The following is an 18,581-nucleotide window of genomic DNA, read 5'->3' as shown; positions in this document are numbered from 1 at the left end:
TATCCCCCGCCCCCTTCCTTTTCATTTAAACCTTGAATTAATGGATTTTGATCCAGAGTAATCTATATGGTGTAGTGGAAAGTTTGGGCTTTTGAGTCATTCTGATCTGGGTTCACGTATCAGCTCTTACACTTCACTGTGTGTCTTGGACACTGTGTCTAACCTCTCTGATGTTTTTCTCATCTGTAAAGTGGGCCTAGGAAAATTCCCTACTAGGCAGAGATGTTAGGGTGAGAGAAAATAAATATGTAAAGAATGTTGTGTATCTTATAAGTGGTAACATGTTTGTTTTTATATCTAGGCAAGTTTTTATATAGAGACTCACTTGTTTAAGAGAGTTCTTTAATGTATTTTTCACTAACCCATATCAGTTTACAGTATTTCTTTAATGGACTTTGCTATTTAAACCTAATATAAAGGTGAAACGAAGATAAGATATTCATTGTCACATGAACTATTTTAATTAATAACATACTTATGCAGTTTCTCTTCTGGCCCTTGACATCCTCCTACTCCATGTAAAAGTAATTGCATAATTTATTATGTTAAAGCAATATAGTAATGAGGACATTGCCTTAGGGTTCATTCAGTTTTAGACTTACTAGTAGCTAAAATTCCAAAATCACTGAATGCTTTATAACTAAGAAAAATTATAATACCTAACAAATAGAATTGGAAAATAGTTTTAGAATTATACCAGAGAAAGATAAACAGTAATATCTGATAGCATTATTACTATTTAAGAACCATAGAGAGAGAACTCTAGCTTTGATTTCACAAGGATATATTGACATCTTTTTACAAATAATTGCATATTTTCAAGGAACAAAGGTACTACCTTTTCATTGTTTTGGGGAGTTTATTGGGAGAATATGCAGGGAAGTGAGTGAGCATAGAAAATTGGCCTTTTAGGCCTCATGGAGAGCTGCAGTTATTCAGGGATAATATCAACTTCAGGGGCCTTCCATCTTTATGCAGCTTTCTTTATTACCACCGCTTGACTACCGTAACTGACTCTCTGCCACCATTATTCTTTCTACTTCCTTTCTCTCCACCCCATGACCTTCCTTACTGACTTTTTTCTTTGTAACTCTTCATGTCTTGCATGATAGGTCTTCAAGGAGCGGACTTGTTTGGATTGAGTGCCCCCGTAGAGCAGAATTCTGTACCAGGCCTCCTTATAGACTATTGGGTTTTCCTTGTGTCAAGCCTGTAATGGCTGCATTTGGACCAGATGTCAAATTCTAGTCTAATCTTTGGAGCTAGAGGGTTTTGGAGTCTCAGAACAAAGTAATGCTTACAGAACGTGCTGTATTTGGAAGAAGCCTAATAGAAGGCTCTTTAGTATATGAACTAAATGAACTGTTCTTTAGTATATACTGTTTTTACCTGTTAGGCACATGACACTCTTCCTATGTAACTGCCTCCAAGATGCTCCTGGTTTAATAGCATCCACATTTACCCATTTCCTCAATGTGGTGGCAATGCCAAATTAGATCAGGCCATCACGACCAGAGCTTGCATTGTAGGCCACATTAAAAGCTGCCTGAAGTCTGGGCCTATAATCTGTACTTGCTTTTTTTTTGCGATCCTGTATTTCTATTCTACATTCTTACATGCGGTAAATGCTAAGTTTAGTGTCTCCAGTTGAGAAGAGTATATATAAAACATAAATAAAACACTACTAAGTTAGCAATTCCTATTAAGAAAGAGAAAAGGGAAATAGAAAGAGGTTTAGTTAGTAAGCCTAATACTCAGTTAATGGAGTACAGACTCTGAAGTCTTGGTGGACGCTGTTGCTTGTTTCTCCAACCTATCACGAGGCAGCAATGGGTATTTATGAGTTCCCTCATGTACCACCCTCCGGTTCATCCTGGCCTTCAGTCAGCATTCATCCCAGCTGGATTTTTCTTCCCTGTTGTTTGTGTACACACATTCTTTATTAAGCGTAATGAGGCTTTAGTATTCTGTCTGTATAGGGTTTAATAGTTTCACATTTTTGTTGCTGTGCTGAGAGTGTAAGGGAGATAAACTCTTACACATCATTGTCTTAACATGGATTAGATTTCAGGTTAGTTTATAAATTAATATGATCAAAAGTGCCCTCACAAATGTCTTATATTGCCAATCAATATAGTTCAATTCTACATTTATTTAAGTAAATTCAGATTGTCATGACTGAATGTAAATTTTTTTGTTTTGTTTTGTTTTTGAGAGAGAGAGAAAAGATGTATAATGCTGGCAATTCTATCCATTACTCCACTCAATAAACATAGGACCCCAACTCAGTATGAGATGATTTCAGTTAGTATAATGCTTGTATTGATTCAACTTTCCTATATTCCTTGTTTTCTGTTTTTGTTTTTTGTGTTTTTAATCCTCACTTGAGGACTGATTCGAGAGAGAGAGAAGCATCCATCGGTTGCCTCCTATATGCGCCTTGACCTGGGATCACACCCAAAATCTGGGTATGTGCCCTGACTGGGAATTGAACCCAAGACCCTTTGGTGCATGGGACGACACTCTAACCAACTGAGCCACACCAGCCAGGGCTGTTTCCATTTTGTTTTTGTTTTAAATTTTTTTATTTTTGTTACTCCTCATCTGAGGATATTTTTCATTGATTTTTTTAGATAGAATAGGAGGGAAGGAGGGAGGGACAGAGACAGAAACATCAACGTGAAAGAGACACATCGATTAGTTGCCTTTCGCACGACCCTGGGGATCACACCTACAACACAGGTATGTGCCCTTGACTGGGAATTGAACCCATGACCATTCGGTCTGTGGGCTGACACTCTAACTGCTGAGCCACACTGGCCAGGGCTGTTTTTAATAGCCATATCTAGGTGACCCTCATTTCGGTCTATACCCCTAACACCATGAAAAGCTTGACACAGACCAGTGGCAATTTTAGTTTCCAGTTCCTTTCCTTGGTAGACATTTTTCCACTATATAGCACAAATTCCAACTCAGTAGAACTTAAGAGCCATGGAAATAAGTAAAATATTTACAAATGTTTGAGAACAGCATACTTATGAGAGCCCCTACTTTCTCCTTTATTTTTTAGTATCTATAGCTATTAGAGTGGCATTGCCAGGTATTGATTTCTGGTTTAGAGCATGTATCCCTCAGAATAATGCCATAGATAATACTTCATTGCTTAACTTTTTCTTTTTCTTTTTTTTTTTTTTTAATGCTGCCAGTCTGTGTTGGTGAAACTACAATTACTGTACTGGCAGATACATGTGGACCGATAAAGCAAATCCACATTCCATTGAAAATAAATTGTTATTGCCTCTATTATGAGAGAGGGCAAATATAAAATCCAGATAATTCACTGCCCTTCTGATACATACGGTGGTGTTCTCCACCCTCACCTCAGTCTGCAGAGAATAGTCTTGTTTCGATACTCAATTTAAGAGTATAACAGTAGCACAATTATATAGTAAACATTATACCTGCCCAGTAATGATTACAAGTAAGTAATTCATATGACATTTACATAATTACTAAAAGGTGGTAGAGACAGAATATAAATCTTTTCAAATGCCAGTCATATGGCATTTGAACAATATGGATTTCTATAGAATGTATAGTGGAACAAAGCAAGACAATGGATGTTTTACTACTTTTTTAATAGCTTAATTATACTCACTTTGTTTGCATTAAAAAACAACAACAACAACATTTACTCATTCTGTAGTGTTCTCTACAGTTTTTTTTCTTACCCCTCTTTATCCTCTTTCACATCTCCCTTCTTTTGGTTATCTTACCTGTTTCTCTTACTGTCTTTATTTCCCTGATTCTATTGTATCTTCTTCCTTGCTTGTTGGATAATTTCTATCCAGAGACAATATAAACTCTATGGTTAAAAACCAGTGAAGAGTTCTAGAGTTCAAAATCTCCCTTCTTAGATTGTGGGAATATAAATATGACAGTTATCCTGGGTGGTGGGTTAAGTGATTACTTTTTTTTTTTTGAGTGTTTTTAGTAGAAAGAATAACACCACATCCCCCCAAAATCTTACTTCCATTTGTATAATATCTTTTATTTTTGTTAGGTTGAAACTCCATTGGAAGAAGCTATTAAATTTTTAACACCGTTGAAGAACTTGGTGAAGAACAAGATAGAAACTCATCTTTTTGCCTTTGAGATTTACTTTAGGAAAGGTAGGCAATTAGGATATAGTGGCCCTGATAACACTGATCACTTTATTTCTTAGATACAGTCTCCCAACTCTGATAGCCTCACCACTATAGGATTTTTTTGGCAAATACCAATTCACCTTCCTTACAGAAATGCCTGCTATGCACAAAATGTTGTGAAGTACAAGGATATCTCTTCTAGGACATTAAAATCAATAATAGATGTACATGCATAATTAGGATTAGGGTCAGATATAGAAACTTCCACATGCGTATGTAGATCAAATTAGTTAATACATGTTGAGCTTAGAATAGTGTCTGGTACACAGTAAGCATTAATAAATGTTAGCTATATTATTAGCTGTTGTTAAAAATAGAAGATGTGATGCTTGAACTGTATGCTGAAGAATGGCTCATATTTCCACAAGAAGAGATACATAGAAGGGAAGAGGCTTTAAGAAAACACAAGTGAAAAAAGAAAAAAGAAAAGAAAACACAAGTGTATATAAATAATGTTGAGATTGGCTATATTGCCTGAGCCAGGTAAATATAAATGAGGGGTGTCTTGGTTGCCAGGTTTAGAGTGCTTATACTATAGTAGATACTAAGAAGATTTTATGGTATTGAATTGGTGTAATCCAAGTGGTCTGTTAGGGGGGGAAAGTTATCATTAAGGTGATGCTTATTGAAGGGAAGAGAAACTGGTTAGTAAGATCTAATAGAAGGTTGTGCTCCAAGCTGTGTAACTGTCTTACTAAAAGAGATTGAATAAAATGGTACCTTTATAAAGGGGCCATTTAAAGATCATGTTTAGCAAAAGTATAATATTGGGGAAAGGTTGCCATATACCATTGTTTGAAAATAGGACACAAAACTAACTATAGCGTGATTTTCATTTTAATAAGATAACCTGCTTGGGTATGTAAAATAGGAAAGTAGCCAGGAAGAAATAGATAAAAAGATAACAGAGATTATCTCTAGGTAGAATTAGAATATTTTCTAAAATATTTTCTGTTTCCCACATTGATTGTGTTAAAATTTGGAAAATAAATTTAATAAATAGTCTAGTTAATTTTAAAGTTTTAATAGTTACTATAACTTCCATTTAACCAATACTTTTAAATTAATCAATCCCAAAGTATAAAATGCAAAAGCTGTTTTGCTTAAAGTCGGGAATGGTGATCTGAATTCCATCCACATGGCTTCTGAGTGTGTTCTGACCTCTGAAGGGCTGTCAGCATTGGCAGTCCACTGCAGGGGAGAGAAACGGGTGCGCCAAAAGGCACAGCAGTGCTTTCGTTTTATGAGTGTTGAGGGTAAGGGAAAAAATATTGGAGAAGCCTGGGGTTTTGAATTTTGATATTTGGAGAATGGTGCCAAATTAGGGCAAGTCTTAAAGATATAATCGTAGATGGTAGAAGTACAGTGAGGATTCTGGTGCAAATTTCCTTCAACAGGTGGAAGCACTGCTGAAGCTTGGGAACATGGGTGTCAGTAGGGGACAGCATAGACAGGGATTAGAACGTCACTGAAAACTCTACCTTTCCCGGGGAAGGAGGCCGGGGATTAACAGGAGAGGAGCAGTCAGGTAGAGAGCAACCATTACACAGGTCAGGAAACACAGGAATGGAGATAGTTTTAAGCATATAAACAAAGATGTTTTCTAAGTAATGAGAAATAGCCCTTTATTTTGATTAAAGAAGGTTAGAAAGTAAAATGGCTTCAGATTTGTTTCTTTGTTTATATGGCATTAATTTAAATGTTGAATGCTGTCTAAATTTTTTATACTTCATAAAACCTTTTTTCTTAAAGAACATTGTGTGAAAAAATAGTATAGTAGCTAATGTTGCTAATCTAAGGAAATCTTTGGCTTCAGTCATATGTTTTGTAGTTCAGATGTGATTGACTCTAAATTAGTTTTTCTATTTGTAAGATCTTAGTCCTCCAAAAGAAGGCATCTTATTTTAACAAATGATAAAAATATTTTACTTTTTCTTTTTATAGAAAAGTTTCTTTTGATGCTACAATCAGTAAAGAGGGCATTTGCTATTGATTCTAGTCATCCGTGGCTTCATGAGTGTATGATTCGACTCTTTAGTACTGGTATGTTTTTGTTTTCCATTTCTTAAATATTTGATTACAGTAGTTGATAGTGACTATATACATGATCTGTACAAGTTTATCATCATAAACGCAATCATTTTTAAAGCTGTTGCATACTAAATTAGCTGAGGGGGAAAAAGCAGGGTTCTTGTCTTTGTGTTGAAGGTCTTTCTTTTTTAAGGCTAGAGATGTTACCTGATTTTGATGTAGCATCGGTCAGTTCAAGTATTTGAGAATCACCATTGTTTCTGTTTCTGAAAAATTACATATATAAGTTTAAGTTTTGAATCATGTTTTATTATGTTAAGCTTCTTAGTAAATTGTTCTTAAATGGAAGAATCTCTGAAATGGACTGGTTATCTCCTTATTTATCTATCTAGCACATCCTTTAAGTCGTAATTTTTATTACTAAATATAGGTTTAAAAGAACTTTAAAATAATCATTGTACTTTTGAAATATTTGACAAGATTCCATACATTTTAATGTGAAGTAGAACTACAGAATTTTAGAGAATGAAAGATGGAATTTTATGCTAATTATCTCACTTTATAGTTGAAAAATTTAGGATCCTTAAAGATTAAATTACTTATTCAAGGTAACAGATGATTAATAATGAGGCAGGGCCCTGGCCGGTTTGGCTCAGCGGTTAGAGCGGCGGCCTGCGGTCCTGGGAGACCCGGGTTCGGTTCCCGCTAAGCGCGCATACCTCGGTTGCAGTTTGTCCCCGGCCCTGGTAGGTTGTGCGGGTGGCAGCCACTCGATGTGTCCCTTTCACATCAATGTTTCTCTCTCTCTCTCTCTCTCTCTGTTCCTCTCTCTCCCTCCCACTCTACCTGAACAAAAAAAGGAAAATTTTTCTCGGTGAGGATAAAAATAATAATAATAATAATAATAATGAGGCAGGGATGAGAGCCCAGGTCTATTTACTAAAGAGCTTTAAATGTAGATAAAGTACTCCTGTAGTCAAGTAGTGGTGCTGTTTCAGTTTGTAAGTAACTGGAGAAAGGAGAAATGGAATTTTTACTAGAACAACCTGCAGAATTTAGAAATACGTTTAAATTAGTTTTATCTCGTTGCTACATACTCAGGCCCATATGAATCCATTTATTCTAAAAATAATGAGATTAAACTGGGCACCTCAATCATTGTTTTGAAAATTGCTAAATTGTCCCAATTAAGAACATTGTTTTGTCTTTGAAGAAAAAGTAAAGCTTTATTTAAATTATATTTATTGCTTATCAAAGAAATGATTCTTGTTATAGAAACAGAATCATAGAAATGTTTTTCCTCAAATCTTTTTTTTTTTTTTTCTTTATCCTCACCCGAGGACATTTTTCCATTTTTTGTACAGATAGAGTGGGAGGGAGAGAGAGGAAGAGAGAGAGAGAGGGAAACATCGATGTGAAAGGGACACATCGAGTGGCTGCCACCCGCACAACCAACCAGGGCCGGGGACAAACTGCAACCGAAGTACATGCCCTTAGCGGAACCGAACCCGGGTCTCTCCTGACCGCAGACGGACGCTCTAACCGCTGAGCCAAACCGGCCAGGGCATTCCTCAATCTTTTTAAATTTAGAAAGTAATATTATGCAAACTAGAAGAAGGAATTGCTGTATTTAGAGAAAATAGAGAAATCTCTTTTTATAGTCTCTTTTTTTATATTAAAAAAACTTTGAGCCCTGGCCGGTTTGGCTCAGCGGTTAGAGCGTCGGCCTGCGGTCCAGAGAGACCCGGGTTCGGTTCTTGCTAAGGGCACGTACTTCGGTTGCAGTTTGTCCCCGGCCCTGGTTGGTTGTGCGGGTGGCAGCCACTCAATGTGTCCCTTTCACATCGATGTTTCTCTCTCTCTCTCTCTCTCTCTTCCTCTCTCTCCCTCCCACTCTACCTGTACCAAAAAAGCAAACAAACTTTGAAATTATGAATCAGAAAATTAAGGCTAGAAATAAGAGTTTTAATCTCTTCTTGGTTAGGATGGAATGCACTTAAATTATTTTCAAAAGTAACATACTTTTTTTTATATGATAATTCTTTCCTGGGTAGTAAAGTAATACATACATATAAGTGCCATGGAGTTAGAGACTTTCCATTAAATACGAATTAAGAGTGGCATTCCTAAATGTATTTGCTTACAGTGAGTGTGTGGATTGATGCACTTGTGACTATCTTCTTGCAACAGCTATTTCAGAAAATTAAAATGCATATTAGCTATTCCTATTTCTCCAGGTGTTCGGCTGACTTTTTCAGAAAGAGATTTACAAAGAGATCCTTATTTTGACTAAATTTAAGTAATGAAAGCAGTGATAATTTGTATTGATTAAGATGCACTGTGGCCTGGCCGGTGTGGCTCCATGGTTTTGCGTCAACCCATGCACCAAGAGGTTGCCCGTTCGATTCCCAGTCAGGACACGTGCCTAGGTTATGGGCCAGATCTCCAATGTAGGGCATGCAGGAGGTAGCCAATTGATGTTCTCTCTCATTGATGTTTCTATTTCTCTCTCCCTTCCTCTTTCTCTAGAATCAATAAAGAAAAAAAAAAAAGATGCACTGTATCTTCAGAAAGCCTTCAAGAAGTTGGGTAGACTGCTTAATAGCTTTATTAAGAACAGATGTGTACTTAAACACACAAAATTGGGGCATCTTTGTTATACCCCACAGGATTCCTTTTAAACCAAGTTGAAAGTAAAGTCATAATGGCATTAGAGCTGAATTCTTTAACTAGTTGCTTGTTTATTTGAACCACCCAGTTCTATAGAAAGATAGAAGAAATGCTGTTTAACCAATAAAGGACATATCAATCAGTTACTCAATTACTAATTATGTGTAAAATATTTTACTTGAAAATTTAATACTCAAGAGTTCAGTGGGGGTTTTGTTTTTTGTTTTTTTTTTAAATAATTCTCACTTGAGGATATTTTTCCCATTTATCTTCAGACAGGGGATAGGGATGGGGAGAAACATCAGTCTGAGACACATCATTTGGTTGCCTTCCATATGACTCCAACCAGGGCCAGGGACCAAACTGCAATCGAGGTACATGCCCTTGACCAGAATCGAACCTGTGACCCCTTGGTCCATGGGCTGACTCTCTAACTGCTGAGCCAAACTGGCCAGGGCAAGAGCTCAGTGTTTATTCAGCTTAGGGTAGTGATTTGTTGTTGAAAATGAAAGCAATTTAGTGGGTTGTTGCCAGCATTTAAACACCTAAAATAAAAATAAAGTAGAAAATACCAGCATGCATTGCACAAAGTAAGGATCAGTATTCTGTGAAACTTTAGCTTCACCAATACATACTTATCAGAGTACAAATACTTGGTTATAGACAAAGTTAGAAAGCCACCAGCATAGTTCCTAACCAAAGGAAAATCTATTTATGTTTTCAATCTATAACAAAAATAGTAACTATAATTTATTGAATATCTACTAAATAGCTCTTTTAAATTTAGCCTTTTCATACTGTGATCCTTCTAGGTTGGATATCACTTCAGTTTTATAGATTAAGAAATAGGTTCAAACAGGTTATGATTTGTCCAAACCAAATATATACCCAGGTCTGTCTGGCTCAAAGATCCAGGCCGTCTCTCTATACCAAAATAGTACAGGTGTGCCTCATTATATTGTGCTTTGCTGTATTGTACTTTGCAAACACTGCATCTTTTTACAAATTGAAAGTTTGTGGCAACCCTGCATTGAGTAAGTCTATCAGCACCATTTTTGCAACAGGCTCAGATGATGGTTAGCATTTTTTAACAATAAAAAGTTTTTTTAAATTAAGGCATGTACATTGTGTTTTTTTTTTAAAGACATAATGCTATTGCACACTTAATTAACTATAGTATAGTATAAACATAACTTTTATATGTACTGGGAGACAAAAAAAAATTGTGACTTGCTTTATTGCTATATTCACTTTATTGTGGCGGTCTAGAATTGAACTTGCAATATCGCTGAGGTATGCCTGCAATAAAACAAAGCATAACTAGGATGTAGTGCAGAGAGGTGGGAGTCAGCTTTTCTTTATCCAAGTCCCATGGCCTGGGAATATACTTTGGTGGTCCTTTGGAGTTTATTCTATAGTCATAGCTCAGTTCATTAGCCCCTGAAAATAAAGGTCAGTAAAGTCAACCATGTTTCCTTATAATACCTATAAGTTTGTAATGCCTTACTTGGGTATAGAAGAAGATGGAGATGGTGAGGAAAATTCTGTTGTCTTCAGCACTGCTATTTGCTGTGACATTATTTACCAGGTAGGTGCCATCAAGCCCCTACTGTACAGACTCCCTTAAAGTCGATGGAAACAACACCTAGGAGTTTATAAGGCTGTGGAACTACATCTTTTGTCATCTATTTTGTTTTGCGTTCTTTTCTGGAAATGTATCATCTGTCAATTAAATGTCTTTGAGTGCCTTTAGAAAGTCATTAGATTACTCTGCTGACACATTTAAATTAAAATTCTTTACATTTATATAGCTCTTTAAATGTTGAATTATCTGTAGATTTGTTTTAACTCCTACAAACTTTATCAGACTGTCTACCTACTAATAGAGTTTGTTTTTCATTTGTTCAGCAGTGTGTGAAAGTAAAGATGTACCTGATGCAGTTAGAACAGTGTTAAAACAAGAAATGAATCGTCTTTTTGGAGCAACGAATCCAAAGAATTTTAATGAGACTTTTCTGAAAAGGAATTCTGATTCATTGCCACACAGATTATCAGGTAATTAATTGTCCTTTTCTTAGCACCTAATATAACTTCATTTTTTATTATAATGGGTTAATGACAACGTTACACATTTTTCGCATGGGAGAGGCAGCGTGTATATATCACATTTTAACCCATGAAAACAGGCAGCATAAATATGCTTCCCATACAGTTTTAAATGTCCTAGACAAAAGTATGACTATGAATCAAGGTCAGTAGTTTCTCCTGATTCAGCATAGGCATTACAAAGAAGCAAATATAAATGAATTTAGCTATGTTACATACAATGAAGGAGGAACTTTTTACTTCTTTCTCACATCACTGTGCTCTTAAAATTCACTTGGATTTGGCCATTATCTTCCATTCTCATGTTTTCGTAAGAAAACAAACTTGACAGTGCTACACACCAAAAACCACGCACAGGCAAGGGTCACCTGGCAAGAGTCTATGCTGGTGAGTCACATTCTGGGCTTGATGGGATCATGTGGTAGTGGTTATTTATTTTTTGTTAATCCTCACCCGAGAATATTTTACCATTGACTATTTTAGACAGAATGGAAGGGAGGGAGGGGGAAGGAGGAGGGGAGAGAGAGAGAGAAACATTTACTGGTTGCCTCCCACGTGACCCTTCTGTTCGTGGGCCCACACTCTAACCACTGAGCATAACCAGCCAGAGTACGTGGTGTGTTTTATTTTAGTACATGCTTTAAAAATACCTGGCTAAGAAATCCAGCAGCTTTGTATGCTTTTGCGGGATTCTGAATTCAGGTTTTTGGCTCATATCATCAAGGTTGAATATTTCCCTAAACCCCAACTTAGGCTCTTTTTTTTCTTTTTGAGAGAAAATTATTCATGATACTCCAACACAAAACCAAGTATTATTAGAATATTTGCATTTCTTTATAGTCTCTCTTATGTTAATCATCCTTTTTTTTTTTTTTTTTTTAATGTTGACTCTATTATAGATGTCCCCTATTCCACCCCCCTTTTGCCCAGCCTGCCCCTCGCTTCCCCCCACCAGCCCTTCACCTTCTAGTTTAGAAAGTTAGGCTACTTCTGGTTTGTCCTCTCAGAAGTTTTTAAAACTAACACTGTTACAAATAGCTGTTCTTATTTTCCTTTTTTTTTTTTTTTTGCAATCCTCACCCGAGGATATTTCTCCAGAGAGAGTTGGAGGGGGAGAGAGAGAGATAGAGAGAGAGGAACATTGATGTGAGAGAGACACATCGATTGGTTGCCTCCCACATGACCATGACTAGGGCCGGGGACCAAACCACAACTGAGGTACGTGCCCTTGACTGGAATCAAACCCGCGACTATTTGGTTCTCGGGCTGCTGACACTCTTAACTGCTGAGCCAAACTGGCCAAGGCTATTCTTATTTTTCTAATAAAGTGCCACACTCTTTGTGCACATATAGCTTGCCTTTTATCTTTGAATGGAGGATAAATGCTAGTTTTACCTTGAAATAAAACACTTTCTTTTTTCTTCTCATTTAGCTGCCAAAATGGTATATTATTTAGATCGTTCTAGTCAGAAGCGAGCTGTAGAGTTGGCAACAACACTTGATGAATCCCTCACCAACCGAAACCTCCAGGTAAAATTCTTCATAACCTTTTTGTGTGAGTGTCTGACTGCTTTTTGTTCCTCTTTTCATCAAGAGAACAATTGCCACAAATAATATGTTTTGTTATTTAGGCATACTATTCTTCAAACCATTATGAATTCGTGTCAGAAATTTAACCTTACCTTAAATTTATTTAGGTTTGTTTGTGCACATGTGCATAGTTGAATACTTGGCATTTAATAACTAGTTTCACATCTGTTCCTTGGAACATTTTTTTTTAGAAATATGTTTTAGAAAAATCATAAATACATTTCATGGTTAATTTTGGGTTTCAATTCATGTCTCATTCTGAGCAAGCAGTGGTCTCCATGAAGATTCTGACATATTTATGTTGTATTTACCATGGATTGCATTTGAATACTCATTTAGTAGTTTATAATATAACATGAGATTAAGTAGAGTGAAAGATAATATGGGTATGTTGCAAAATATCGATTCTAATTTAGACTAAAAAAGGACAGCTCCCTGTGTGATGAGCAACCACATTTTAAAAAACACTTGCTAAAAGAAAGTTAAATATGTTCCTTTGATAGCAAATGAAGGAAATACCTTTAAGGAAAAAAATTAGACTTTTTGGTTGCTAATTAATGCAGCATTTAGATCAGAATCCTTCTGGACTGACAAAGTTTATAGGATATTATATATCTGGAAACTACGTTGTGTTTTCCAAGTGAAAAGATGAAGAAGCAAAACATGAGAAATACAAGGCAACATGAATCATTTAGAAATATAAGAAGTAGTGGGGCAGGATAGGGATGAGGGTGTCTGAAGGGGAAAGAAACATTTGTAACAAAAATAAATTAAATAAAAATTGGAGAAAAAAGAAATGTAAGTCCGGCTGGTGTGGCCCTGGTTGAGCATCACCCATGCACCAAGAGGTCGCCAGTTCGATTCCCAGTCAGGACACATGTCCAGGTTGTGGGCCCAATCCCCAGTAGGGGGCATGCAGGAGGTGGCCAATTGATGTTCTCTCTCATCAGTGTTTCTCTCTCTCTTCCTCTCCCTTCCTCTCTCTCTCAAATCAATAAAGAAAAAAAATGTTTTAAAAAATAAATATAAGAATCAGATGTACTTAGGGGTTTGGTTGGAAAAATTATAAATTTTCATGAACTTTTTTTTTTTTTTTTTTGCATATATGCCCTTTGTGTGTGATACTCTCTTTTCTGCTTAGATATTGGAAGTACCTTAAGGCTCTCTTTAGCTTGAATACAAGGTTGACAAACAATGTCTGATTTTGCCAATGGGCTCTTAGCCTCCAAAAAAATTAAAAGGCTTAAGTGCAGTAATTGATATTAGCATGTAAATTTTGACATTTATATGTAGTGCCAGGCTAGGCTGAGGTGAGGTTGTCTCCCAGGATCCAGCATTTGCTGAAAGTGAGCATTTCTTTAAATGTAGCAACCTATACACCTTGCTTGCCCAACTTTAGTCCTGGCCCTGCCTAAACATTCACCCTTTGTATAAACCCTGCAATTCTGAAGAAACTAGTTCTAATGGAATATATATGTGGGAGGAAATGCTTCTGTTTATCTTAAATATGTACATTGGCTTCTTATTTCAGAAATCTGTTGATAACAAAATATCAAATTCACAGTAAATCTTTTCTATTGTACAAGCTATAACACAACCCTTTTTTCTTTCTTTAGACATGTATGGAGGTATTAGAAGCCTTGTGTGACGGTAGCCTAGGAGACTGTAAAGAAGCTGCTGAAGTTTATAGAGCAAATTGTCATAAGCTTTTCCCTTATGCTTTGGCTTTTATGCCTCCTGGATATGAAGAGGATATGAAGATCACAGTTAATGGAGATAGTTCTGCAGAAACTGAAGAACTGGCCAATGAAATTTGAACATCATTAAACAAGCAAATGGAATGACTTTGGACCATATCTAGTATATAATATTTTTGTCACGCACCTGCTGCATTGCTCTGACTTACACAGAATGAGAAGAGTAAATGTTCTTGCCTTCAAATAGTGTTTTACGTTTTTTATCCTGCTGAAAAAGTATATATAAAATACCTAACATATTACAGGATATAGGTTCAGTTTCTTAAAAAATTAAAAGCTGCTAAAATTGAGGGGTAAAAAAAAGATACCTATCTTCTTCCTACCTACCCACCCATGTTTTTAAACTAATTTATATAAAATCTGGAGGCTGTTACAGCTAACAAAGCAGGTGTGTGGCAGAAATATTACTTTAAATTTGTCTTGTGAGATTTTACTATATCTCAGACAGCATAAATGCTGTTTTAGCACTGGATTCTTTCACTGAGCACAAAGAGTTGTTGGGGCTTTAGCATCTGACTGGTTTTGTTACGGGGTTAATCTGGCCATAAAAAGTATGCAAATGTGAATCACTATTTACAGAGAAACCTACAACAGATGCTTGATGTTGTAGAAGCTGGGACATATAGATACCAAGCAGAATTCTAAGAAACCTAGAGGGTGTTCAATATGCTTGTGTTTTCAAAATTCACTGTACATGATCAGTTTGGTGTTCTTGTACCACAGTTTTTAACTGAAGGAACCAGTTGGAACAATCTCAATTTTAACTAAAACTTGAAGAACTAAAATAACAATGCAAACCTTTCAGCATTGTTTTGGCCAAACTTGTTAAAACTGTAATGCAAGAACCAAATGCACTGTGATATGGCACCAACTAATTAGCAAGCATGAATTTTTTCACCCCAGAGTGAAAAAAGGAAATCTACCATGGCTTGAAGTTAAAGAGCAGAACTCCTGACTACCATTCTATGACTGATCAAGAGACTAATAGTTAAAAAACCTCAGCAGGCCTTGTTCACGATATGCAGAAAAAAAGTGCTGCAGTTTAGATACCTCTGGAATTTTTCCACAGTGTCACAGGTTTGTAATACTTGAAGCCCTACATTTCTAAGAATATATTTCTTGCTCAGTTGTTTCAGGCAAGCCCAAGACTTTGTAATTTTTAAAGGGCCCAAGATTTTTTTTTCAATAACAGACCAGCTTCTTTTTCCTGCAGTTACAGATGTAATTTCCTTTTTGTTGTCAAAATGAGGTACCAAATATGATGCAATAAATTGTTTTGAAAAACAGTTGTGTGAATATTTCAACTAATCTGTGTTGGGCTTCTGTGAAAACACACAGGTGGAAACAGAGGTGCAGGCCAGAGCGCTGTAGTACGCTGGGAGGCTAGTGCAGCCGCGAGCTCCGCAGAAGGGTCTAGTGCTGGTGTCAGGGCGTTCCACAGTGCAGTGCAGGGCTGCTCCAGCATCGAGGCCTCGGAAGGCTGGGTGGCCGCAGGTACTATGAATGTCATTGCTAATTCGTTCGAAAGGAAAACAGAACTGTTATTTTGATTGAGAAAATGAGCCTTAAAAATTTTGTTAAACCTTATACACTGAGATCTAGCCGCCAGTCAAGGTTCTCACTGTATTTGTAAGATCTGAGCAAATAAGATTAAGTAAAATGAATCAATTATATATATATAATTGACCTTTTTGTGGTACTTTTATGGAAAGTATATTCTCCACGGAATTTCAGGAGACCTGATCATTTCACTGATTGGACAGTTGTGCTAAACTCAGCCTTTCATAGTACATTCCTGCATTCCACATCCCAGTCTAAAAATTTAGTGATGTAAAGGAAAGTACAAGCTGAACTCCAGTGCTTTGTTATGTTTTATTAACTGGCCCTGTCTCAGGAACATCTTAACAGATGGCAAAAAACCCAACTTTTTTTCAACTTCTCCTATGAGTGGCAACTGAAGTTCTTACTGTCGGGAAAGAACACTAGTGCTACCTCTGCCACTAATGAGGGGTTTGGAGGAGGCACCAGCCATATGATAGGGGTGTATGTGTGAATCATGTTTAAATTCTACTGTATATTGAAATGGAATTTATATATTTGTCTTGACAATGTTCAAATGATGTAGCTTGTCTTAGAATGAATATTCATGAGTACTCAACTTTCAATGCAGATGTTACCGGTGAGGAGCTAAATTCCTAACATACGTATTGTAATTCCAACCCAATTTTACTGGAACTATTGAATAAATATCTTATTTTCTTTCAGGTTTACTTGATAGTGAATACATTGTCTGGTGTCAGGGGACCTTGACACGGTCCATTTTATGTCCAGACATCACCCCTAAGACATTGTACTGTACTATTTTTCCCTGAGTAGTATCAACTGGGTCATCTTACATTTGCCTCATTCACTCTATTAATTCCAAATGATACTGTGGGGGGTAAACAGGGTTAGAAAAACAAGTGGAAAAGAAAATGCAGTGATGTTGTAATCTAAACAAGTGCCTTATGTTTATTGCTAAGAACTGGTGTTATCAACCCTTTTGAGAAGAAAGGGTCCCTTGACCTGTATTAACATAGGAAAGTAAAGTTCTTTTTGTTTTTCTTCATATTTACTACTCTTGTCATTTCTCATTTAAAAATTAAAGTCTGAGTAGGTTAGTTTACTCAACTTGAGATAGTTTAATCATACACTTTCAACATTTTTCTGTATCTATTTATTATGCACAACAATAAAGTGTGACCTTTAATGGCATGACTAAAAGTAGTCCCAGCATTAGTGAATAGCTTTCCATGGGTTTTATCAGGCCCTTGTTTTTCACAGTGTTGTTCTCCATGGTGTGTTGCTGTTAGAGCTGTGAAATGAAAGCTGTGATTTTAAGAAGAGACCAGGGAGGTGTGGGTTAGATTCAGGTAGTTGTGATAAATTCAGGGAAGTCTCTTCTGCACAATTTCTAGGAATATTTTACTTGCCACGTGTAGCACCTGTTTAGAAAAAAGTAACAAGTGAACTGTTGGATTTTCTTAAAAGATAACGTATGTACTTGTCTTAGTAATTACCAGCCTTAAATTTTGAAATTACTCAAGAGAATTCCAAGAGAGACTGACCTTTCAGATGGAGGGTAGTCTTATTCTGGCTCATGCTCCACCTCTTTCAGTTACAGACAGGGTTTCTTGATACCATTCTGCTAGCATCTGAACTTCACCGAATCCACTGCCAAAACAAAGTCCTGTGAAATGGCTACGTTGCACCATAGGGAGCTGAAACCTTGTTTTGTTCCAAGTTTTGATGGTTGGAAATCTCACAACTTATAGCAATAAAACATTTTGGAAAAGGTTATTCTTTATTGAATTGCACTTTCACCTTTCAGTATGTGACCTACGAGATGGATGTTGAAATAAAAGTATTGGTGTGCGCAAGAGGTTGTGAAGAATGCTTTTTGGTGAGGCAGAAGAATGACATGCTCTAGATCGTACAGCCTACTTACCACTGCTACCTCCATAGAGGGACGTATCCTTCTTACAATATACTAATGGGCAGAAGGAAAGGGAGCAGTGTTGAAGGAAAGAGGGTCTGAAGGTTTCCAGCCTCAGTTTATCCAATTGCCTTTGAAGTGATGCCATCTTGGGATTGTAGCAAGGAGAAAGAAAAACTTGGTACTGTTTATATTAGAACTTTACTAAGTTGATTATAGACAAGCTTGGCATCTTAATCTTTAGTGTTCCTTGTAGAGTTCTATGTGCCAAAAACAATATAGACCTTGTTTCAAGGCTGCTTGTAGTAAAAGTAAAGTTGATACTTGGCACTCTAACAAGACTAATGTACTTCTTAAGAACATTTTTTATATTAGGCTTTTCTTTGTGTCTATTTTAAGGATCTATTATTTCATACAATTGGTATAATTCTTCCTAATTGAAAACAAATTGATGGTGAAGAGTAATGATCAAATTTTTTTTTATCTGTTAACAAAGATTTCTGCTGTTGCTGAATCTTCATCTTGACCTCAAGAAATATACATTTTCTTCTCCTTTAGAAACAACAGGAGTGAAGAGATTTTTGGAATATGTTCTGGATCCCATGGTTTGCTTTGAGCTAATTATTACACTTGCCTAATCACCTCTGTTTTGTGTAACAAATGAGCTTCTCTCCATGCATTCTATGGCTGCCTTTCCAATCAACCATGGTTTTCTAACACTGGGCTTTCATACACTTGCCACTA

At 36.5% G+C, this 18,581-nt stretch overlaps 1 protein-coding gene across 3 annotated transcripts in view; it reads left to right on the top strand.

Annotated features, from left to right (window-relative positions):
* Nucleotides 1-17,692, top strand: part of NAA15 (N-alpha-acetyltransferase 15, NatA auxiliary subunit) — a 45,180-nt gene extending 27,488 nt beyond the window's left edge. The window contains exons 15-19 of one of the 3 annotated variants that reach the window (XM_036239794.1): nucleotides 4,064-4,172; nucleotides 6,153-6,251; nucleotides 10,818-10,964; nucleotides 12,448-12,545; nucleotides 14,222-17,692. In XM_036239794.1, the coding sequence (XP_036095687.1) occupies nucleotides 4,064-4,172; nucleotides 6,153-6,251; nucleotides 10,818-10,964; nucleotides 12,448-12,545; nucleotides 14,222-14,422 (654 nt within the window). In that variant the 3' untranslated portion in view covers nucleotides 14,423-17,692. Of the gene's footprint in view, nucleotides 1-4,063; nucleotides 4,173-6,152; nucleotides 6,252-8,768; nucleotides 8,800-10,401; nucleotides 10,424-10,817; nucleotides 10,965-12,447; nucleotides 12,546-14,221 lie in introns of those variants that run through there. The other 2 variants (XM_036239795.1, XM_036239796.1) reach the window with 2 other exon arrangements.
* The last annotated feature ends 889 nt before the right edge of the window (nucleotides 17,693-18,581 follow it).

This window comes from Molossus molossus, unplaced genomic scaffold, assembly GCF_014108415.1.
Source record: "Molossus molossus isolate mMolMol1 unplaced genomic scaffold, mMolMol1.p scaffold_m16_p_4, whole genome shotgun sequence".
Taxonomy (NCBI): domain Eukaryota; kingdom Metazoa; phylum Chordata; class Mammalia; order Chiroptera; family Molossidae; genus Molossus; species Molossus molossus.
Note: the sequence above shows the minus strand (reverse complement) of the source record. Positions and strands in the feature narration are given on the sequence as shown.